This window comes from Taudactylus pleione, unplaced genomic scaffold, assembly GCF_031769625.1.
Source record: "Taudactylus pleione unplaced genomic scaffold, aTauple2 ptg000190l, whole genome shotgun sequence".
Classification (NCBI taxonomy): Eukaryota; Metazoa; Chordata; class Amphibia; order Anura; family Myobatrachidae; genus Taudactylus; species Taudactylus pleione.
Genome location: NW_028284592.1, coordinates 1,102,988 through 1,127,847, shown reverse-complemented (window position 1 = coordinate 1,127,847; position 24,860 = coordinate 1,102,988). Strand labels below are relative to the sequence as shown.

The window sequence follows — 24,860 nt, the reverse complement described above, 5'->3', positions numbered from 1 at the left end:
GTTCTCTGAAGGGAGTAGTACACACCGTTGTAGGAAATGTTCAGTTTCATGGCAATTTCTCGCATGGAATAGCCTTCATCTCTATGAACACAAATAGACTGTCGAGTTTCACATGAAAGTTCTCTTTTTCTGGCCATTTGGAGAGTATAATCAAACCCACAAATGTGATGCTCCAGATACTCAACTAGCTCAAAGGAAGGCGTTTTATAGCTTCTCTAATGAGCAAACCCATTTTCAGCTGTGCTAACATAATTGCACAAGGGTTTTCAAGGGTTTTCTAATCATCCAGTAGTCTTCTAACGCACAATGTACCATTAGAACACTGAAAAATGGTTGCTGGAAATGGGCCTCTATACACCTATTTAGATATCCCTTTAAAAGCCAGACGTTTGCAGCTAGTATAGTCATCTACCACATTAACAATGTATAGAGTGAATTTCTGATTAATTTAAAGTTAGTGCTTTTCTTTAAAAAATAAGGACATTTCTAAGTGACCCCAAACTTTTGAACGGTAGTGTAACTGTATACAAAATAAAAACACAAAGCAGTACATTGGGAATTACTGGAGAAGCTATGGCCAATTCACCTATGCCCGCAGCAGTGAGTGTACAGGGACCTAACCTAGTTACCCCCTCCACAGTGAGTGCTCAGGGGACTGCCCCCAGTGTAGGGCCCCACTCAGCAGTTAGTATCCAGTGTGCTAACCACAGTGTAGGTACCCCCTCCAGCAGTCAGTGCCCAAGGGGCTGGCCCCAGTGTAGGTATCTCCTTTAGCAGTGAGTGTCCAGGGGGCTGAACGGAGAATATGTACCCCCTCAGCAGTGAATGCCCATGGGGCTGCCCCTAGCTCCACTAACAAGAGTCACAACTTGTGCACACGTGTTTGCAGACACTACAGGAGTTGGATTACCAGGAATAGAGTGCAGCCAGCTCTAGAGGTGTCTCAAAGTTTGACCAAGTCCTGTAAAGGCAGAGAGGAGAACACGTATACCCTATACCCCATCATACTTCTAGTCTGCCTGCTTGCGTAATTCCAGGGTCCTGTAATGCAATGAAAGATGCTGCAGCCCCCACAGATGTGATGAATGAGAAGATGGTCTCCAGAGGTCTGCAGGTAGGGGAGGGGAGTGACAGGTAAGCTCTGCTGCAGAAGCCGGATGCAATCCCACCAGTGGCGTATCTATAATGGGTGCAGTGTGTGCGGGGCACACAGGCCCCCGGGTCCAGGGGGGTCCACACCGCACACAGTGCACCCATTTTTTTTCTTAAAACTTACCTATTCGTGATCCCGCGTCGGGTCTCAGCGCTGCTCAGAACACCGGAAAATGCCCGCTGTGGCCATTTTCCCAGTGTTCTGCGCATGCGCAGTAGACTCCGGGCACTAGAGTGTGCCCTGAGTCTATTGTGCATGCGCAGAACACCGGAAAATGGCCACCGCGGCCATTTACCGGTGTTCTGCGCATGCACAGTAGACTCTGGGCATGCTCTAGTGCCCGGAGTCTACTAAGGCTCCGGTGGCTGGCCAGCCGCGTCAGTCGGCTGCCAGCCACCATGGAGAGAGGAGGGAGTCTCGCACGGTGAGTGCACACGGGCCCCCTCCTATCTTAAGACGCCCCTGAATCCCACCATCCACAGAATAGATTCACAGACAGGCATTCAGTGTGTATGTGTGACCCCAGCATTGAGATGGTAACTATGTCGCTCACCTCACATCCCTACTTTCCAGCACCTGATGCCACCAGTGGGAAGCCAAGGTAGTGGATCAGGAAGGGGTGGGCTGATCTTGCGAAGCACAGCCATAGGTGGCTAGTCACTGGAGAGGGGTCAACCACCATGAATAAATCATGCCGGCTTCAGCCATTAATATGTAGGGGTCTGTCACATATTAAAAAAACAAAACAGAAATATAAATTGTTTTCAGTGGCCCCAAAAAAACTACCAGTGAGGTATATGGCCAATCCACCCCTGGGTCAATCCAATTGTCTGCAAAAGGTGCGAGTTGCTGTTGCCATGGCGTTAAACCGCCGGCAACGTCACCTCAACTCGCACTGCTCGTGGCTCCCTCTGAGCTCAAATTCGCACATTTTTATTCACAGCCCTATGGGCACTGCGTACAGTGTGTCTGTTGCCGCAATGACTCGCACCCGCGAAATCATTGCAAACAATTGGATTGACCCCTATGTACATTGTATCTCTCACAAAGTCTGCATTACGTGTGAATGAAGTGTTAACAGATTTTAAATTGTATTGCGCAATAACTTTTCTTTGCAAGGCTAAATTGCAAGCACAGATGTAACGTACAAAAGAGACTAATAGTACATAATTAGCTGTGGAAATGTTGTTGTACTGACTGCAACAAAGATATATTTGTAAACACATAGAAACATACTCCTTGTAAGCTTTTCTCTGTTATTGTTATTGTGTTGACAGGCAGTAGCAAGAAAATGATTATAGACAACAAATTCCTATAAGCATAGCTGGATTTCCCAAGTGTAGTCATGTTTGTGCTGGTCAGATTTATACATATTCAATTATTAGTCTAAAATCAATATTTGTGTTCAGTATAAGGAATCATAGCGATATGAGTATTTTATAGAAAATGTTACGCTATAAATTTTTTGACTCCAATGAAATATTTTGCATCAATATCTAAGACATTGATTAAATATCTTTTCACTTTAATGCTATTAGTATATTTAAAAAACAAATAAGAAACAAAATAAGAACCTTCTTTCTTTCAGAGCTTGAAAAAATACAAGAAGAAACTATGTCAAACATGAATACAGCCTCATGGAATACTAGTAAGTGATATTTAAGGTTTGTCTACCCGCAGTATAACATAATACTTGGTTATGTTAAATACAGTAGCTTAAACTGCAGGTTGGTCTACTGTACAAATTCCCTTCCATTCTTTACAAGAATACCTATTGTATGAGTATGCTACACTATTTGTAAATTGCATATATTCCAAAAAGACTAGTCTTCATGAATTCCATTGCAGGAAATAGATATGCATGGGGAAGTTAACCGGGTATTTAAAGACTCAACTTCCTTGTTGCATGCAAACTGGTGGCATTATTTATGCTTGAAATACAATTTTGAACTTTGTTATGCATTGGTAAAAGTTAACATTGCTAAAAGTCAATTAGTCATACAGTAACATTAAAGGTTGTATCAGAGTCAATTTCATGTTAATAACTCATTATATAAAACATATCTAAGCTGTTAGGAGTGGTTGCTTCAAACACTTCAGTGCTAAGGATGATAGTACCTCAAACGTGCTGAGGACTAGTCCTACTTGTCCTCAGCATAGCAGCACTTCTGGCAAGCATTAAAGATACTTACCAGAGCAGGACAGCAAGCGGCACTATAATAATGTTCATGTACTGGTGTATGATGGCACTCTAGCTACTGCACTACAGGAAGTTTCTTTACCAATCCTGACTCCTACAGACCTGGGGGCACCCTCGTTTGAAAAAGGGTATCCTCTCTTTCAAATGATATACCCCTTATAAATTATTGTCTGATGATCAATCTGATTACTAGACAATAAGGCCCTCATTCAGAAGCGGTCGTAAGAAGCGATCGCTGTCTCTGAATGAGGGCAGCCGCTTCATTTTTGAAGTGCGGCCACAGCTTAGCGACCGACCGGGTTGATGGTCGCGATGGTGATTGCCATCGCGACCATCGGGGCTTCCGACCAGACCCTAAGGTTGGGTCTGGGCACTCGGAAGCCCCAGGGAGCTTTCTGCTCTGATGGAGCAGGAAGCTCCCCATTGACATCACTGATGATGTCAATGTGGCCAGCCACAAAACGGTAGGCGTTCATAAGGAACGCCTCCATTTTGGAAACCACCCCCCGGCCCGCCTACCAAACGGGACTAGCTGTCGATCAACATCAACAGCCGCCCCTTTGGTAACGAGCTCCGGAGCAACAGAGTTTCTGTCGCTCCGGGGCTTGCGCACGCGCAGTGCGGCCGCTGCGCGTGCACAGGACTAACCATCGAGTCAGTTACAAGCGCATTGGCGCTTGCGACCGACTCTGAATAAGGTCCTAACTCCCTACACTGCAGTAAAATTATTAAGCCCAGCTATGTGAGAAACCACTTCCATCCTGGCTAGAATAAACTCAGGGTCACCGTCGTTTGAAAGATGAGAATCCCCTCTTGCAAACAATGTGTCCTGTAAGTAGCTTTTGCCTGGGTATCACGTGATCACCAGACAATAGCACCTTGCACTACAGAAAACATTAAGTTTTCTAGAGATGGACGAGTTCTAATGCCTAGTTCTTCCCCATCCTGGGTTAAATAAAAACAGGGGTCCACTCATTTGATGAGGTGGGTTTTCCAGTTTTCAAAATGTATGTTGTTGGGCTATCATGTTATTCCTAAATTTTGTATGTGCTTAAGTGAAGATATCGAAAACTAGCACAGATTTTTATTATGTAAACCTATATGTAAAATGCTACCTTTTTGCTATTTTGAAAAGGAGGATTCATTTCAAAACAAGTATATGTTGGTAGTGTTTATAAGAGAAAATACCCAAAATTTGGGGGCCTATTTATCAAGTGCAGTTTCTGCATAATTTTATGAAATGTTGCTATGTACTACCAGCCAAATGCAGAAGGCAAATTAGAGCTGCAGATTGCAGTCCCCATTTTATTGATAGAGATTATGCTCAGACCCCTATGTACCTAAGTGGAGGCCTTACTCACAGGAGATTGATGTTCCGAATCCTCTCCTGCAGCCAGGGCCGGCCATAACCACTTTGGTGCCCTAGGCAAGATTTTGGCTGGTGCCCCCTAGCAGATAATCACACCACCAAGTTTAGTGTTTATATGCGGACACCAAAAATATCACATTGGTGAATTACTTCTTTTTACTATGCATGGGTCCAGCTGGCTCGCAAGCAGGGGGGGTTTCTGACTACCTAGAACCCCCCCCCCCCCAGCCCGCAGATCTATTGCCACAGCTGAACAATATGTTTTTCTGTTAGACGGAGGGGCTTAGGCAGCTGTATCAGTAACGCAGCTGCAGCTACCTGCCTCCTCATATCCACATGACTGAGAGGCTGGCTGAATCTAGGGGGAGCTGCTGCGCGTAGCTCCTCCGTTCCCATGGGGCTTTGACGGTGACGCACTGACTCACTGCCTTCCACTCTGTCCCAATACTTGCAGGTGTGTGCATCTGAGTGCCGTGGGGAGCGTATTTAATAAAATGATAGGCAGCTGTGTTGATTTGAATGTGTGAGTGTTTTTAAGTAAAGAGTCTATTTATGTGTCCTGGAGGGGGTCTGGATAACTGGAGTGATGTGGGTTCTTGTAAAAAGAAAGAGGGAGAGGTATGACGACAGGGTAGAGGGGACATGATAAACATGGTGTGATGAATATTAAATGCAGAGGGGACTGTTAGGATAGAGGGGTGTGGGAGGTATGACAGACAGGTGTGATAAATATTACATGCAGAGGAAAATGTCAGGATAGAGGGGGCATGACAGGGTGTGATGAATATTCCATGCAGAGTAGAATAAGCAGGAACACCCTGATCCTGGACTCTGCAAAATCTCTTCAGTCACTTTGGAATTTATGCAAAACAGACACTTAAAAAAAAATGTACATGCAAGTTCTAATGGTCTACCTCTTTCCTTTACGTATCTTTCTTTCTGCTCGAGCAGTTCTCTGGGCCTGATTCAGAGCCGGACGCTCTGACCAGAGCGCTCGCTCTGAATCAGGGCCCTCCTACCTGAAAATGGAGCGGCCTCTTGGACGAGGCCACTCCATTTTGATGGGGCGAGCGTCCATGATGATGGTCGCGATGGTCAAGTCCATCGCGACCATCGGGCTTGCGACGAGACCCTGCGGTAGGGTCTCGTGGCCGCAAGCCCTGGAGTGATTTTGGCTCTATCAGAGCCAAAATCACTCCCACTTACATCACTAGTGATGTCAGTGGGGCCGGACCCAGATGGTAGGCGTTCCCATGGGAACGCCTCCGTCTGGCAGCCACGCCCCCGGCACGCCCACCAAAGGGGGCGTGCTGTCAGTCACCATCGACAGCACGCCCCCTTTGGTGCGAGACCCGGAGCGACAGCTTGGCTGACGCTCTCTGGGTCTCGCGCATGCGCACGACGGAGCTCCCTCCGTCGTGCGCATGCGCATGAGGGGCACCATCGACCCGCTTGCGAGCGTCCTACGCTCGCGACCGGGTCTGAATTAGGCCCTCTGTTCCGTTTTCTTTCACTCTTTGATCTGCCCCCTCTGTGCTCTTTGAAACTGCAGCGCTGCAGGCTGACTGGGAGATCAGACATTCAAATGTGATGACACATGACCCTGACGTTGCTCTAGCCTCTGACTCACTCCCTGACGTACAGCAAGCAGAGCGATGCAGGGAGCTCAGGGTAGGGATGGGCAGATCGATTCACTGCACTGAGTTGAGCCTCATGGCTCAACTCAGTGAAGTGAAGTGTCTCGAGACACGGCTCTTTAGATAGAGCAGCGCTGGAGCCAGCAGGGGAGCCAGCGACTCAGAGTGAGTCGCTGACAGCTCCGCCCCCCCCCCCCCCCCGCAACCCAGCACTACACCTCAGGGCTCTCACTGACTCTCCTGAGTCAGTGAGAGCCCTGAGCCCTGGCTGTAGCTCCACGACTCAGAGTGAGTCGCTGACAGCTCCGCCCCCCGCAGCCCGGCTCAAGCCTCTGCACTGACTCAGGAGAGTAAAGCTAGCCACACATCTAAAGATTATCTGTCCAACCAGCCAACTTGTTGATTGGTTGGAATGAAAATCTGGTAACGTATGGGAGTAAATGATTATCAGTGATTTGCTCCTAAATGCCAGAAAACAGATGAAAATGGCCATTCAGACAAGTTTGATAAATGTTTGATTTAAACAATTTGTTCAAACAACAGTTTATGTTCATTTTCTGGCGTTTGGGTGCAAATTGCTGATTGTCATTTGCTTTCATTCCTTACCAGATTTTCATTCCAACCAATCAACTAGTTGGATGGTTGGATGTAAGTTGGTCTAGTGTGTGGCCAGCTTTAGTGCACTGCCCTGAGCCCTGGCAATAGCTGCACGACACAGAGTGAGTCGCTGACAGCTCCGCCCCCTACACTGCCGATCTGACACAGTGGAGAAGTATGATCAGGTCAGATCAGCAGTGTAGGGGGCGGAGCTGCCATTCACTAGCTCCCACTGACAGAGAGGCTAGGGGAGGTGGGTGTCTCGACTCACCAAACACTGAGTGACTCGAATCATTCACTCATCTGAATGATTCGAGTCAGTGTGTTGAGACACTCACTCACTAGCCATCTCTAGCTCAGGGTCATATTCTCTCCGTTGATCTGATCAGAAGCTGCAGAGGGAGAGAGATTTAGAACTTGAGCTCCCTACATCGTGGATCGGATCTATGGCCACTGCCTGCACTTAATAAATGTCACTGGTCCACCCACCTGAATTAGATAATTATATCCAGCCTCAGTGGTGCCCCCCTGCTCAGATGCTGCCCTAGGCATTTGATTATTCTGCCTCTGCCTAGGGCCGGCTCTGCCTGCAGCCTCCGGCTGGTTTACCCGGAGGAGTCTTTCATAAATGTAAAATACTCCTCCAATATGCTGGGAGAGTAACTCTCAGGGACAGAGGTTAGCACTACTGCTGTCCTGCGGGTTCAGTTCAGGACATGGCGGGGATATTTTCATTCAAAATAAAAATATCCACCTCGATACAGATTGTTAATAAACTTGGCAGTGCCATGATTAATAGGTCCCTGAATTTTAGCTCACGGTTACAATTTCAATTAAAAAAAAATTTTTTTTGTAATGTTGAGTGTATTTATTTTCACATGTTAGATGGAATAAACAGACTAATGGTATTTTCAGAAAATTCAAAGTCTATAGAAAGAAAGCGCAAGGGTGAGATATCCCTCAGTATCCAAGGGGTTAAAGTACGTATAACTGGATAGCAAATAATACAGCCTGCTATTTGTACACTCAAAGTTCTCCCCCATAGTCTGTTAGGTCACTCCATGTTATATACATTCCAACTGTGACTATTTCAGCAGAACAGTCCTGATTTGAGGCATAATTGGTGCTTGCAGCAGTGACACACAGACACACACATAACATGATGTAGTCACATCGCTGTCCCAATCCGATTATACCCCTTTCACACCGCATTGCGGGTCGCACCTGGGATTTTGTACACGGGTCCATCCTGGGTGTGACCTGGCTGAGATCCCTTTCAGACTGGCATCCTGAGCTGCCCAGCCCAGCTTATTGCCGGGTTGATGACGTCACAGCTGTCATGTGCCGATCCGATGCTTTTATATGAGATAAACTCCAAGCACCAGCTCATCCTATGCTGTGAACGGGTCCCGGGTCGCATCGACCTTGGATACCCATTCATACTGCATCGCGAGCCGGATTGAACCCGTGTTCAACCCTGCTCGTTACTCGGGTTGAAATGCCAGGTAGCTCAACCTGGGTTATTTCACCTGGGCCCTTTCACACTGAGCAATATTCCGGGTTGTTGCGCTCATGTGAAATAACCTGGGTTATTGCTGGCAGTGTGAATGGGGAAGCAGTTGGGAAGCCAATGGATAAAAACCCGACCACTGGCTTCCCGACTGTCTAATCCCAAAGGTACTAATAACAGGCGTCGAAATCCCAACGCCTGTCATTAGATCGACGCCGGGAGCCCGACACCCGGCATACCGATCGAAGGTAAGCTGGGTGCCGGGCGCAGGCAGGCGCGCGGGGGGGGGTTAGGTTAGGGGCTCCTGGGGGGGGCTTGCGGTTAGGCACCCCCCCGGGAGGGTTAGGCTAGGGGAGGGGGGGTTAGGGTTAGGCACTCCCCCCGGGAGACTTACGGTTAGGCTGCGGGGAAGGGGGGGGTAGGTTTTGTCACTTAGAGGGGGGTTAGGGTTAGGCACTTGGGAGGGAGGTTAGGGATAGGCACCCCTAAAGTAGGGTTATTGTAAATTATACTGGCCGGCGGTAAATCATACTGATTCTGTGTGAAAGGGGTATTAGTTTAAATGTTGGAAGGTATGGTGTTACCCACTGTCAGGCAAAGTATACATAATATAGTAACTTTTGAAATATATATGCTTTTCTCCAAGATCCTGACTCTGCCCACCCTCCACATGTAGCAGAGAGTTAATTAGAAATGGATAGGGTGGCACACCAGCATGGAGAATAAACAAGTAAATTGCTGTAATCCTGTTAGGGGTATATAATGGTTGCGTCCTCAGTATCTACAGGAGCGGGGTAGGTGCATTGCAACTGGTTTTGATCCGGTATACAAGGAAAAAAGGGTCAGTAAGATTAACCAGTCTGCAGGTAGGCACACAGTGAATCGAATATGGACTTTATTCTGTATATATACAGTATTGGCAAAACTAAGCACCGCTATGTTTAACCCCTGTATGGAGGATATAAGGTGACCTTAGTTATTCCATTGTGTGGCTCATTAATGTTAGCTGTTGGCGCAATATGTGGCAATAACATTTATATTTGTGGTCATCTGGACTTGATATATTTTATTAATACCATTATTATTAAATGCACTACATTGCAACAGGAGGATTATCTCACCCCTTTTTATATATCCATGTGGATAAGCAAGCGAACACAGAGGAAATGGTTTAATATTTTGTTTATCGTTCATTGGTGTTTAACATTATACACTATGAGTGAATGTATCTTTTGTGTAATGTTACATTATTTTGTTTATACTATAAATTTTTTAGTATTCAGTAATAGTAACTTTTATTAATTATTAAGAATAAAAGTTACATTTTATATCGTTAGACTTACAGTGGGCTTGCCTACAAAAGAGAATTATATAGTATATATATATATATATATATATATGCACACACACTTACTATAAAAAGGCACAAAGCTTTGTGTAGAATATAATGCTCATCTTGACTATAAAATCTCATTGACTGTGTGTATATTGTTTATTTTCCATGCAGCCTAGAACTACTCTATTGTACTGAAGATAAAAGAATTGCACTGCAAATGCAAGGGAAATTTATTCTGTATTTTGAGGCTCAACTTCCTCTTCTACCCATACAAAACACTGACATTATTTATAGTTCATGTGGACCTTATTGTACATTGGCAAAATATAACATCACATTGTTAAATAATAAATCGTCATGCTGATTACTGAAAATTGGATGAGAATCAAATTCCTTATTACAAACATAAGGAAGGAGCTTTTAATAATGGTTGCTTTTGATATACAAATAATGAGACAGCAAACATTAGTGACTGTTGTTCTAGTTCACCCAAAGTTACTCAAGGGTTATTTCCAGGTGGGCAGATCATGTAGGGAGGACAACCCATCACTAACTTTTTAAAAATGACTAAAGTCAGGTTTCATAGAAAATTATTTGTGAAATGACTATGTGCCTTTCATATCAGAAAATTATCACAATACCTACGTGTGTTTAGCATTTTTTGGTATCTAGAAGTGTATATAATGGCATGGTGGCAAACTGGGTAATGTGTTGGAACTCACATTACCCAGTTTGATCCAAGCTTCCCTTTTCTAGGCAGTTGAGAAATAATATATATATAAAAAAAGACCTGTAGGTGCGCACTTAGAATGGAGAGGGGGGGGGGTCCAATTGCCAGGAAGGCTCATACACCCTGGTATGTGGTATGATTCCCAGTGGCTGGTCTCTTTTTAGGTCCAGTCACTCACTTAGGGCGGTTCCAGTTGACTCCCCCAACACCTAATAAGGTGACTCCTAGGGGTATATTTAGTAAAGTAACAGTTTTTAGAAGTAGAGATGTTGCGCATGGCAACCAATCAGATTCTAGCTATTATCGTCTAGGAGGTGCTAGATAAATGTTAAGTAGAATCTGATTGGTTGCTTTGGGCAACATCTCGACTTCTAAAAACTCTAATTTAGTAAATATACCCCCTAGTGTCTATCCCCTAAGCCAGGTACAGCAAACTTACTGCAAGTGTTTGCGCGCATTGGTCCTCCCTTATCTATCCCTATATCTTTTTCCCGCCTTATTGCTATATGCACCATATGACATTTGCACTGTCCCATGTATACAGGCAGCAGGAGAGACAGACAGAAGTATCTGACCCTGCAGCATACAACACTATACAAAAGAAGGCATATGCACTGAGCGCCGGATTTGAGGGAGCTCTGAGGAGCCAGTCATAGACAGGGTTGAACTGGCTGCCGAGGGGGGCTCGCGTGGCAACAGGTGTGGGTTTGGAGCTGTACAACCACAATGGCAGGCAGCCCTTGAAAAACACAGTGCCACAATCATTCTTATGTGGCAGTGGTCACAAACCTATCAGAGCTAGCTGACCGGCTGCTGGTTTGCGATATGTGATTGGCTTGCAACTATTGTCTCACGGCTGCACTGTGTCTCTCAAGGACTGCAGTCAGCTCCCTGCCGATGCAGGTGTGCAGCTCCAAATACACATTTGCTGATGTAGACGAGAGGCTGCTGGAGGGACACAGGGGGACGAGGTGAAAGGCAGCTGGAAGGACATGGTGGGTCATAATGTGTAAGGGGCATTACTGTGTATGGTTATTACTGTCTGTGGCATAATGTGTAAGGGGCATTACTGTGTCTATCTGTTATGAATCCCACTGCCTGCTCCATGTTAGACCCCTAGAACCTGGATAGCGAGATCTTCACCAATAACAACCGCCCCGTTGTTCCCTTAGAACTATGATACGTTCACCGGTACTTAGGCGGCCGCCTGGACTTACGCTCGGGGTAGTAGAGGCTCACAAGGAGGTACAAGAGAATTCAAGAGATGAAGTGTACAGTTAGAGCTGATACAGGTAATGGTTCTGATGAGTTAGCAATTACGTCGATGACATGGCAATTGAACTGATGGTGTGGCAAGTGTGCCGATGTTACGGCAATAGCCATAGATAAACAGTCTAGAGTTTGGAAATGGCTTTGAGAGCCGATGGTGCGGCAAGTGTGCCGATGTTGCGGCGATGGTGCCAATGTTGCGGCGATGGTGCCAATGTTGCGGCAATTGCCATAGATAAACAGTCTGGGGTATGAAAATGGCTTTGAGAGCCAATGGTGCGGCAACTGTGCCGATGTTGCCGCGGTGGTACCGATGTTGCAGCAATAGCCATAGCTAAATAGTCTAGGGTTAGCAAATGGCTTTGAGAGCCGATGGTGCGGCAAGTGTGCAGATGCTGTGGCAGTGGTGCCGATGTTGCAGCACGGGAGCTGCTTGGAGCAGCTAAGAAGCCGAATGAAGAATGGTGGTAGCATGGGAGCTACTTGGTGCGGCTAGGAAGCCGTATGGTGAATGTTGGCAGCACGAGAGCTGCTAGATCCGGCTAGGAAGTCGTTTGGAGGACAATGGCAGCCCGGAAGCTGCTTGGTATTGGCTGGGAAGCTGAATGGAAGCAATATCATGGAGGGAACAAAAGCTGCCCATGCAGCTAAGCTGATGAAATCCACAGACACGCTATAGTCGGCACAGGTGCAATAGTTCAGTGAGTATAAATAGGTTGAAGCAGTTAATCAAGCTGCACCTGTGGATGAGACATCACTTCCTGAGGGGTGCCGATCGTCTAACAACAGGAACAACAGGAGTAACCCCGTCCTGCCTGGGAAAGCTGTCAGATAGGGTCAAGTCGTGACCGCAACTTGTAACAGTACCCCCCCTTGACACGGAGTTGAAGAACCCCCAGAACCTGGTTTATCCGGAAAATCCTGTAAGAAACATCTTCTCAACCTGGGAGCATGTAATGCAGTAGCAGGAACCCAGGAACGTTCCTCTGGCCCATAGCCCTTCCAGTGGACTAAGAATTGCAGACGACCCCTGGAGTCCAACATTTTCTCCAGAATGAATTCATGTTGACCACGGACCATAACTGAAGCAGGCCTGGGCAAGAACCTAGATTTGAACTTGGCTTACAAGAAGACCGGTTTAAGCAAAGAACAATGGAAAGTATTATTAATACAGAGAGAGTTGGGCAATTGAAGTTTGAAGGCTACTGGGTTCAACTGTGAAATAATTCAGAATGGACCAATAAATCTGGGACCCAACTTCTGTGTAGACTGACGGAGCTTGATGTTTTTGGTGGAGAGCCAAACCAAATCACCTTTCTTAAAACAACACGACCTCCGATGCTTGTCAACAGATTCTTTGGAGTGGAGAGATACCTTCCGAAGGCTTTGATGAACCTTGCCCCAAATATGTCGGAGCCGAGAGACAGAAGAAGCTGGTGATCCGGAGTCGAAGGCATTTGACATCGGATGTTGCCCTGTAGCACAGAAGAATGGGGATACTGAAGATGCAGAGTGACCTGAATTATTAAAAGTGAACTCAGCAAGCGGCATATGTGATACCCAATCATAATTACACTTGGAAACATAACAGCATAGATACTGTTCCAGACACTGATTAACGCGCTCAGTCTGTCCATTAGACTGCGGATGGTAACCTGAAGAAAGACTAAGACCCTGATTCAGTCCCGCTCACAGGTCTGAAGGGCATTTTTTTTTTTTTTAGGTCCAGCCTTCTGGCCGCTCGCTAAGCTGTGGGTAACCACCCACAGCTTTTGCGAGCGGCCAGGTGATGGTCACGACCATCGGGCTTGCGACGAGACCCTTGTGGTAAGGTCTCGTCTGCCACAAGCCACAATGAGCTTCCGGCTCTAATAGAGCCGGAGGCTCACTACTGACATCACTGGTCAGTAGGGCAGCCATCAAACGGCAGGCGTTCCTTCGGGAATGCCTTCATTTGGCCAGTCTCCCCCCCTCCCCGCCTACAAAACAGGACGAGCTGTCAATCAACATCGACAGCCACCCCGTTTTCCTGCGAGCCCCGGAGCGAGTAACTTCTCGATCGCTACGGGGCTCGCGCGTGTGCACTGCCCAGCCATCGACCCGCTTTTAAGAACCTGACGTACGTGCTGATGATGTTGGTCCAGTGACTGGGAGAAAATGAGAATGTCCTCTAGGTATACGACCATGAATACCCCCAAAAAGTCACGAAGAACATCATTAATCAGGTCCTGGAAAACTGCTGGAGCGATAGCTAAGTCAATAGGCATGACTAGATACTCATAATGTCCGGAGTGAGTACTGAAGGCCGTTTTCCACTCGTCTCCACTTTTGATTCGAATCAGGTTATATGCCCCTCGGAGGTCAATCTTGGAGAAGATATTAGCCTGACGCAGCTGATCGAACAATGCTGGAATGGGGGTAACGGGTATGAATTCTTTACCGTAATGTTGTTGAGTCCCCTGTAATCAATACAGGGACTAAGAGACCCATCCTTCTTCCCTACAAAGAAAAAAAACAGCTCCCAGTGGTGATTTTGAGGGACGAATGAATCCTTTAGTCAAGGCATCTTCGATGTACTCTGTCAAGCTTTATCCTCCGGTATTGAGAGGGAATACAACCGGCCTTTGGGTAATTTGGCGTTGGGTATCAAATTGATAGCACAGTCATAAGACCTATGGGGAGGAAGAACATCCACAAGTTTTTTGGAGAAAACATCAGCGTAATCCCTGTACTGAAGTGTGTCATGACCAAAGTTTCTCGGCATGGTGATCGACGTGTATTACCTGTGAGGTCACTATGGCGGAGGGCGTCTGGCGGTGGCACTGGTGTTTGGCAAGGGTCATTGGCTGTGCGTGTTTTGTGCAGGCATGTTGTCACTTTGGGCTGGTGAGGCCTGGTGGTGCTTCCGTTCCACTCCGGCATGGGCGCCGCCATCTTGCCTCCGGTCATGTGACCTAATTGCCCAATCCTGGTTTGTCACATGCTCTCTCTGGCCAGTCACGGCACAGCACTTGGTATTTAGGGAGGTTCAGAGCCTCACTTCATTGCCAGTGCACCGGGTTTCTCAGCTCAGCTGAGAGAGTTCCCTGTGCTCACCACCTGTTTCCCTGTGATACTCTACCTGCCTGCTTGTCTGCTCCAACCCCGCTAGACTACCCTGCATCCTCCATTACCTTCTCCTTGCCTGAGTACCTGTGTCAGCTGTACCCTGCCTCCTCTCACATCTCCTCTGGACAATTCATCTCAACCTGCATTCACCTCAGCCTGCAATTCACCTCTTCTACCTGCAAACCACTTCAACCTGCAATTCATTGCAGCTTCACAAAACCCGGATCACTGGACTGCTCTTGTCTGCCACTACCTGGACTTTTACTCATTGCTTCACCTCAGTTCCCATTGTTATGTGAGCCAAACCACTCATTAAAAGTTCCACATTTTGTTTTAAATCTGCTTCTGTGTCTGCTCCTGTCACCACCCCGGGCCCACAACAAAACCAGAACCTTACAGTTTGCACTGGCCCCATGGATCCGGCCACAAAACAGGAGTCTGGAGTAGATTTATTTCAGTGCATTGCTGGCCGTCTGGAAAACCTGGAAACCATGCAACACCAAATGGCTCAGTTTTTGCAAGAAATGTCTATACGACAGGATAGTCTGCAAACCTCCTTATCCACTTCTGGGGTAACAGCAACTACACCCGCTTTTATCCTGGGTAATACAGAAAGCAGGGCATCCCCTCGCTTACACCTCCCTATGCCAAGCAAATTCGATGGCAACCCTAAACTCTGTCGCAGATTCCTGAATGAGTGCGATATACATTTCACCTTACAGCCTGATAATTTTCCCACTGCAAGAACTAAAGTGGCATACATCGTGTCCCTGTTGTCCGGCTCAGCCTTGGATTGGGCTTCCCCACTCTCTGCTGGATAACTACAATGACTTTGTGACATCATTTAGGAAGATTTTTGATGAGCCTGGACGAGCTGTATCAGCCTCATCTAGTATTATGACACTTAAACAAGGAACCCGTCCTGTCCGTCAATATACCGTACAATTTCATATTTTAGCTGCAGAACTAAAGTGGAATGAGGAAGCCCTCACCTCAGCTTCTTGGCATGGGCTTTCTGATCGACTAAAGGATGATCTGGTCACCCGTGACCTACCTGTTAACCTAAACGATATGATTTCCCTCTGTAATAAGATTGACCTACGCTTCAGAGAATGTCAGGCTGAAAAGCACAGAACTGACCGGCAAAGGTCATCTACTCCTCCCTCTACTACCCGTCCAACCCCTCCTTACTTAACGCCATACTTAAGCAAAGGTGTCTTAATTAGTATCTTAGTTATTCTGGTTAAACCATCTGTGCTCAAGCAAGGATATCAGTAAAACCCGGACTGTTAGTGTGCCTTGAGGACCGAGGTTGGGAAACACTGCTGTATACAATCACTGTAACTGAAGCTGGGAGGAACACCGTAATCAGCAGGCTTAGCAGAAGAACTCAGCTGAGCAGGATTCTGTGGTAGCCAGGAAACTGAAGAACTACACTCTGGAGCCAGGGAATGCTAATGCTGGGCATACACTGTGCAATTATCTGTCAGATATTTGTCGATTCTGGCTGGTTGGAATTAGTAGCTTGTTACAAGCAAGAAATTGGATAACAGGATATCTTTCAGGAAAGAAACTAGTTGCTCTGGCATAGGGATGGACTGTCGACCATCAATGTTTTTCTTGCAATGTTAGTGTTTTTACCATTCGATGGCAGCATTCCGATATTTGCCGCCATTGAATGGTAATTGATAGTGTTCCAATGGTGGATTCTTTTCTTTAAATCCTAAAAGCTATGCCTCCTCTGTCTGCTGTGTACTGTGGGCCTGATTCAGTTAGGAACGCAGTTGCTTATACGCACGCAATTGGCCGAATGATGCATTCTGCGCATGCGTATGCATCGCAGTGCGTGAACTAGCCACTGCGACCGGTACTGCGATCACAGAGGCTACGCAGACCCATGGCAGAGTTATAGACAGGAAGTGCTGTTGGTGGGTGGTCGGGGAAACGCAGGTGTGCCAGTGCATTCGCACGCAGTTTCAGAGGCACGCATAAATTAGCCACTGCAATGCCTTATGCAGTCTGAGGTCTCATAGCATGCACTGAAGTAAGCAATTCCCGAGTGAGGTCTGACCTGCCTTAACTGTGCGTATGGCTCCAATGTTACTCGATGTTACCGATTGTTTTGCTCTTTTGTCCAAGTATACGGACGTGAGTAAGGGGAAGTGAGCGTCCTTATGTCAGGTTGCGATCACATTGCGAATTCAATTATTTGCATAACCGCTGATATTAGCAACTGCATTGCGTGCATATAAGCAGAATAGCGATCCATGCTGAATCAGGCCCTGTATGTCTGCATCTTAAAATCTTCATTGTTCATACTGCTGGGTTCGTTAGAGGCTGTCTCTCCCTGCCTCCGACACGTGACCCTCAGTTCCTCCCTCCCCTCTCTCTTTAGGCTGCTGCTAGGCAACAGGGCATACTGCTAGTTATGATTGGCTCTCACTGTCTCAGAGAACCAATCAGTGTGCAGCCCTGGCCCTGCAGCAGCAGTCACTCACAGACACACACAGACAGTGAGCAGGTCCCAGTGTCAGCTGTGGCAGCAGCACAGCAGTGCCAGTGTTTCTCTCTCCTCCTAGTCCTCAGCTCTGCATGCCTGGCTCAGCTGTTTGTTTGTTGTAGCTCCAGCTCCGATCCCCAGCCCTGAGCCCCCAATCCCGCCCCTTGACTATTCATATAAATAGTTTTTACCATCAAATTCTTTTGATGTGATGGTTAGTTACCACCATCGCATCGAAACATCCAATGGTGGAAGGCCTGCCATCACATGATTGTGGGCTTCCAATGTCCATCCTCACTCTGGCACATATTGATGGCCAGAAAAGGCTTACAAAGGAGATGCAGGTCTCTGATTTGTTGCTGGTGTCAGCTGAGCCCAGGAACACTCTGACTGGAGGGAATGCAATCAGCTGACACGGCGACGTTAGTCATACTTGTCTACTTTCAAAAAAGCATTTCAGGAAGATTGTGAAAGCACCATTTATGAACGCGACAGTAAAGTGGACGTGTACTGTTACATCTGCCATAAAACTGACTTCCATCCAAATGTAAATGAGCCCAAAGGCAGTTAGTAAAGGTGGCCATACACGGTGAGATTCACAGTTGGTCAGATCAGTTGTACGATTTCCCTTGAAATTTCTTCCCTTCAGATACAGGACAATTTGTATTTAAAATGCAACTATTTCATATAAGACCATACGATTTGATCAATCACATCACATAATGTGTGTCAATTCCTACATGATCAGTTGAGATCTCTCTGCAAAACCATCTGATCTGCGATCCAACTAGACGACGGCGAGGACGCGCATCGGGGTCGCAGAAGACTCAAAATAAAACTATTTTCAAATGATTGGTCTGTCCAACCCAGGGGCGTATTGGGATGGAAAACCAGCTCGGAAAATTTATGGAAGCAGCCCTAATGGGGGCGGGGTTTGTTGAGGGGGTGGGGTCTGTCGAGGAGGCGGGATCTCTCATAGGACCTGATTCTGAGTTGGATGCAGTTGTAGCCTCCCTTGCATCTTTTGCTGCAATTGCGTCTTTGACTTTATGCTAATGCCACTACACAGCCCTTCCCTGATGTACATCCAAATGTGCAAGGACTGAGACTCCCACAGTCAGTGTGTACTGGGTCTGCAATCATGTTGTGTGTCTTTAGATGCCACCATCGGTCGCACCATTGAAACTTTCACCAGCCATATGCTAGGTGTAGATCATGCATCTGAATATGGCCTCTAATGTGAGTAATTCAGCGTCTCTGTACACAACCAATGTCATCAACAAGCCCATGTCACTGCTATAACACGCCCATACTACGCTACATCTGCGTCTGATTAGTCAACCCCCTGTAACCGCCTAGGAATGCCCAACAAATTTTTAAATACACTCCTTCATGCTTGCATCTGCACTGCAACTCTGTATGAACACCATTGGGACGCATGCGCAGTGTAACTCAGATGCATGCGCAGACGAAAAACATTGTAAAAGAAAAAATAAACACATTGTTTTTTTTTTCATTTGGGGGCCAAACACACTGACCCCCGACAGGAAATAAAAAAACACATTAACCCCCGACAGGAAAAAAATCATACACATCGGCCCCAACAGAAAACCATAAAATACATTAGTCCCTACTTTAAAAAACAAAACACAATGGTCTCAGTAGGAAAAAAACACCCTGACCCCAACAAGAAGAAAAAAACAAACACATTGGCCTCAATAGGAAAATAAACACACTGACCCCCACAGGAACAAAATCATACACATCGGCCCCAACAGAAAACAATAAAATACATTAGTCCCTACTTTTAAAAAAAAACAAAAACACATAGGTTTCAGTAGGAAAAAAACACCCTGACCCCAAGAAGAAAAAAACAAACACATTGGCCTCAATAGGAAAATAAACACACTGACCCCGACAAGAAAACAACAAATACATTGACCCCCCCACAGGATAAAAATAAAACACGTTGGCCCTCAAAGAAGAAAAAAAAAACAATCACAGAAAAATAAAAACACATTGACCCCATGACAGGGAAAAATAACCCATATTGGCCTCCACAAGAAAAAAACCAGGGTGGATAGTGTATGTACCAATATTGAAAGAAAAGAAAAAGGACTCCTTATGGGGGGCACACTTTAGGAGTGGAGATTTAGAAAATTGGGTAAAACTAAAACATAACTTTTATTCTCAACTGTTAAAAGGCGAGCGAAAATTGGATAAGAATCCTAACATATTCGTGTGCATACCCAAATAATCCTAAAAATTACCGGCAAAATATTTCCAATATGAATCATCAATCAGAATATCGCTTGAGAAAACCACAATATACCGCTGTTTGTCAAGACCCGCCTCTCCGGCTTCAGCGAAGCCTTCCACGCACTGCTGGGTCCCCGTGTCATGCACATGCGCAGATGGACTGTCGCGCATCCGCATACCACAGGAGTGCCATCGCTCCCAGTGAAGGACCTTGCAGAGGAGAAGGACTTCGCATGACCTTCCCGGGGTGGTAAGTATTGGTAAATACCAGTACATTTTTCGTTTGTATCACAGTGATACTAAACAAAAAATTGCTCTAGTGTTTACCATCGATGATAAATGGGGGCTATGAATTGCAAAAATAATCCGAAATTACAACGAATGTCAATTGCAAATATATAAATTACTGTTAATTATATAAAAAGTGACAGTCTGAAAAAGTCTGAAAATTCTGCATAACAGAGGCATAGTGTATGTCCCTGGGTACCATGTCTAAGGATCTGGGGAATAGAGTGGTGAGTGTATGTCCCTGGGGAAGACAGGGGGGAAGGAAGGGGGGGAGTTATGGCGGGTATGGTATGTCTCTGGGTACTAAGGGCCTGATTCAGACCCATTCGCTATATGCGTGCGCTCGCAAGTGGGCCGATGTTCTGCTTACATGCATGCGCACCCTTCGTTCTGCGCGTGCGCAAACTACTCACTACGATCGCATACCGCTCGCTCGCCCTGCAAAGACAAAACAGTGAAATGAGTGACAAGAGAGGCCGTTTGTGGGTGGTAACAGGGGCAGGACACTAATAACGGGGGCTTGGCAATGCAGACGCAGGCATGCCTGAGTGTTTCAACGCCGTTTCAGAGGTGTGCATAATTAACAGGCAGCGTCATAGTACACGTCACTTGGCTTTTTTTTACACTGAAATGCTCGCAGAGCTTGTGGTAGGGTATGGCTTACCACAAGCACTGCGTTCGCATCTAATGGTCCTCAATGTACCAATGTTTTCATACACTTCCTGAAGATGACGTGCCAGTGGGCATCTCTACATATGCTAAGGGGTGTCTGCATACACAGAGCGATCGCTCGCACAGCCAAAGTGGGTGTGCTTATGCCTTGGTGAGCGATCTGATCCCATGACGTCAATTTAGAAAATTTGCATTCCCTCAGTGCGAGCGTACGCATCTAGCGACCGGGTCTGAATCAGGCCCCAAGTCTGAAGGGGATGTAGTTAATAGACCTACATGCCGCATCCCGGCCATCGAAATCCCGATAGCCAGGATGACATACGTTAGTATAGCGGGGCTGGTTAGGACTTAGTCATGGGGGGTTAGTGTTAGGTTTAGGCATCACAGGGTGGATTAGGGTTAGGCATGGGGAGGTTAGAGTTAAGTACCCCCGGGGATGGGTTAGAGTTAGGCACCAATGAGGGAGAGTTGGGTTTAGGCACTAAAGGGGGTGGGTTAGGTTTAGGCACTAACAGGGAGGGTTAGGATGGGGTGGGGGGTTAGTGTTAGGATGTAGGAACAGAGGCTTAGGGGGAGAAGGGGGGAGGGTTACTATATATTGGGATCATGAGCATCAGGATGCCGCTGTCGGTATATTGACAGCAGGCATCCCAACTGCCGGGATTTCATACCCATTCCATCTGAGGGACTGGGAAGTAGGATGGTGAATGTATGTCACTTGGGTAGCCAGGAGGGGGTGGCGGGTAGAGTGGGTAGTGCATGACCCTGGGCTGGGAAGTACTATATATCTAGAAGTCGGGGGGTAGTGCGGGTTACAGGCATGTTCCGGAGGTGGGGGTGGGAACTGGTTAGCCTATCGCCCCTCACCAGAGTCAGCTCTTGGAGCACAAGCTCCATACACTCTGCCGCTGGGGGAAGGATGGGAGTAGTAATAGCAGGAAGCAGGGGACAGAATAGGAGGAACAGTGGGAAGCAGGGGGTAGAATGGGAGTAATAGTGGGAAGCAGGGGGTAGGATGGGAGTAATAGTGGGAAGCAAGGGGCAAGATGGGAGTAGTAATGGGAAATAGGGGACAGGATGGTAGTAGTAGAGGGAAGCAGGGAGCAGGTTGGGAGTAGTAGTTAAAAGCAGGGGGCAGGATGGAAGTAGTAGTTAAAAGCAGGTGGCAGGATAGGAGTAGTAGTTTGAAACAGGGGGCATGATGGGAGTAATAGTTAGAAGCAGGGGGCATGATGGGAGTAATAGTTAGAAGCAGGGGCAAGATGGGAGAAATAGTTAGAAGCAGGGGGCATGATGGGAGTAATAGTTAGGAGCAGGATGAGAGTAGTAGTTTGAAGCAGGGGGCATGATGGGAGTAATAGTTAGAAGCAGGTGGCATGATGGGAGTAATAGTTAGAAGCATGGGCAAGATGGGAGAAATAGATAGAAGCAGTGGGCATGATGGGAGTAATAGTTAGGAGCAGGATGAGAGTAGTAGTTTGAAGCAGGGGGCATGATGGGAGTACTAGTTAGAAGCAGGGGGCAGGATGGGACTAATAGATAGAAGCAGGATGAGAGTAGTAGTTTGAAGAAGGGGGCTTGATGGGAGTAATAGAAGCAGGGGACAGGATGGGAGTAATAGAAGCAGGGGGCAGGATGGGAGTAATAGTTAGGAGCAGGGGGCAAAATTGGAGGAATAGTTAGAAGCAGGGGGCAAGATGGGAGTAATAGATAGAAACAGGATGAGAGTAGTAGTTTGAAGCAAGGGGCATGATGGGAGTAATAGTTAGAAACAGTAGTTAGAAGCAGGGGGCAGGATGGGAAGAACAGTTAGAAGCAGGGGGCAGGATGGGAGGAATAGTTAAAAGCAGGGGGCAGGATGGGAGGAATAGTTAAGAGCAGGGGGCAGGATGAGAGGAGTAGTTAGAGGCAGGGGGCAGGATGAGAGTAGTAGTTAGAAGCAGGGGGCAGGATGGGAGGAGTAGTTAGAAGCAGGGGGCAGGATGGGAGGAATAGTTAGAGGCAGGGGACGAGATGGGAGGAGTAGTTAGAGGCAGGAGGCGGGATGGGAGTAGTAGTTAGAGGCAAGGGGCAGGATGGGAGGAATAGTAAGAGGCAGGGGGCAGGATGGGAGTAGTGGTGGGAAAAAGCAGGAAGTATGAAAGAGAAAGGAACGTCTCACCTGGAAAAAGTAATCTCAGCTCCGCAGCTCTCAGGTCCCGGACGCCATTTCTCCCTCCATGTAGCACAGCAATGTGCCACTGACAGCCAGCTCCTTCTACAAACAGCGTACATTATAGCTGCCTGCAGCACGCACACCATGCAGCGCGCAGCCGCGCACACGTCCATCAGCCCCAGGGTACAGTCTGACCCATCTCACAGAGACAGGGGGTGGGCAGGTGGCAGAGGATAAGGGAGGAGACACAGGAGCCGGCAGCGTCCCGGAGGCGCGGCAGCCGGCTCTTGCACACATGAATCAGAGCGGACCGGCTGGCAGTGCCAGTCAGCCTGGCCAGCCCTTTTAGTGGGGAGCGTGGGACCGGCCCAGCGGGACCTTTCCCGCTGTCCCGGTGGCCCAATCCGCCCCTGGTCCAACCTGTAGAAACTGCCCAAATTGTGTGATCAATCGTCCCGTGTATGGCCAGCATTAGATCTACTTGCTGATGAAAACACACTGATACTTTTCAGGGCTTGCTCAAGTATGGTGTTTTACAAGGGGTTCTATATAAGTATCCAAGATAAACTTTATATGAATATGAATTTAGCCATAGGGATCATTGGGCCTGATTCAGAGCCGCTCGCTCTGACTGAGCGCCCGCTCTGAATCAGGGCCGGGCTTTTTTTTTTTTGGAGCGGCCTCTTGGCGGCTCGCATAGCTGTGGGTGACCACCCACAGCTATAGCGAGCGGCCATGATGATGGTCGCCATTGTCAAGACCATCAGGCTTGCGACAAGACCCTTTTGGTAGGGTCTCGTTCATCGCAAGCCCCAGAGAGCTTTCGGCTCTAACAGAGCTGGAAGCTCTCCACTGACATCACTTGTGATGTCAGTGGGGCCGCCCCGAAACGGCAGGCGTTCTCATGGGAACGCCTCCGTTTGGGCAGCCACCCCCCCGGCCCACCAACCAAAGGGGGCGAGCTGTCACTCAACATCGACAGCTCGCCCCCTTTGGTGCACGTCGCTAGCCAGGTCTCGCGCATGCGCATGACGGAGCCGGCTCCATCGTGCACATGCGCTGTGGGCTACCATCGACCCGGTTGCGAGCGCTCAGCGCTTGCGACCGGGTCTGAATCAGGCCCATTGTGTCTTATAAACAATGCAGTGAAATGTCACTGATCATACAATTTGTATATATCTCTGATTTCTGTTTTTTTCCCCAAGTACAGTACATGTATATACCAGCTACATAATGGGGTTAAGGAGTAATCAGGGAGATTGCTACTGTTTCAGGGAGTCCCCCTGACAATCAGGGAGAAGTTGGCAAGTATGACATTAGTGCATCTGTTCTCCAACCAAGACAAGAAGAAAACCTGACCTGCCTGACAGGTGGCAAGGTATGACAAATGATGAATTACTTAGAATATTAATGTAGTGTCATAACCCTGGCAAGAGACCTCAGAATCAGAAGCCGTTACTAACCCATCCGGACGGTGTGGGGTTTTCTCTGCAGCGCATCCTCCCACTAACATTCTGTTTTCCGGGTCTGCGGGGGCCACTGCTGATTACCGTCGGCCGCGCCAGCTCCTGCTCCCTACCCGCTCTGGTCATCATAGCATCTTCTGTGAGGTCATCTGATGTTCACCTTCTGCTTCAGCCAACCAGCAGCAACTCGTACCAATAAAAGGACTTCCTAGACGCCCAGCAGATTGCCAGTGGGTCTATGCTCATAGCTTATTGCGTGAGACCTGCCTCTGTACGCCCCAGTGTACCCGCACTGAACTTTCTGGATCTTATATGTATATCAGTCGCCAGACTTATAAATCCAATCTAGCAAAGACTACTCCGGTACCAGCCCGGTATTCAGCCTCTCCAGTACCAGCCTGGAGTTCAGCCTCTCCAGTACCAGCCTGGAGTTCAGCCTCTCCAATACCAGCCTGGAGTTCAGCCTCTCTGGTACCAGTCCACAGATCAGCCTCTCTGGTACCAGCCCACAGATCAGCCTCTCTGGTGCCAGCCCACAGATCAGCATCACTGGTACCAGCCCACAGATCAGCCTCTCCGGTACCAGCCCGGTGTTCAGCCCTTGCCTGAAA

General features: G+C 47.5%; 1 protein-coding gene across 1 annotated transcript in view; it reads left to right on the top strand.

The window, feature by feature from the left end:
- The window catches only part of LOC148519339 (uncharacterized), a 70,265-nt gene that overhangs the window by 14,511 nt on the left and 30,894 nt on the right, over positions 1-24,860 (top strand). Inside the window, exon 4 of the mRNA XM_088476619.1 lies at positions 2,742-2,801. Within this exon, the coding sequence (XP_088332745.1) occupies positions 2,742-2,801 (60 nt within the window). The remainder of the gene's footprint in view (positions 1-2,741; positions 2,802-24,860) is intronic.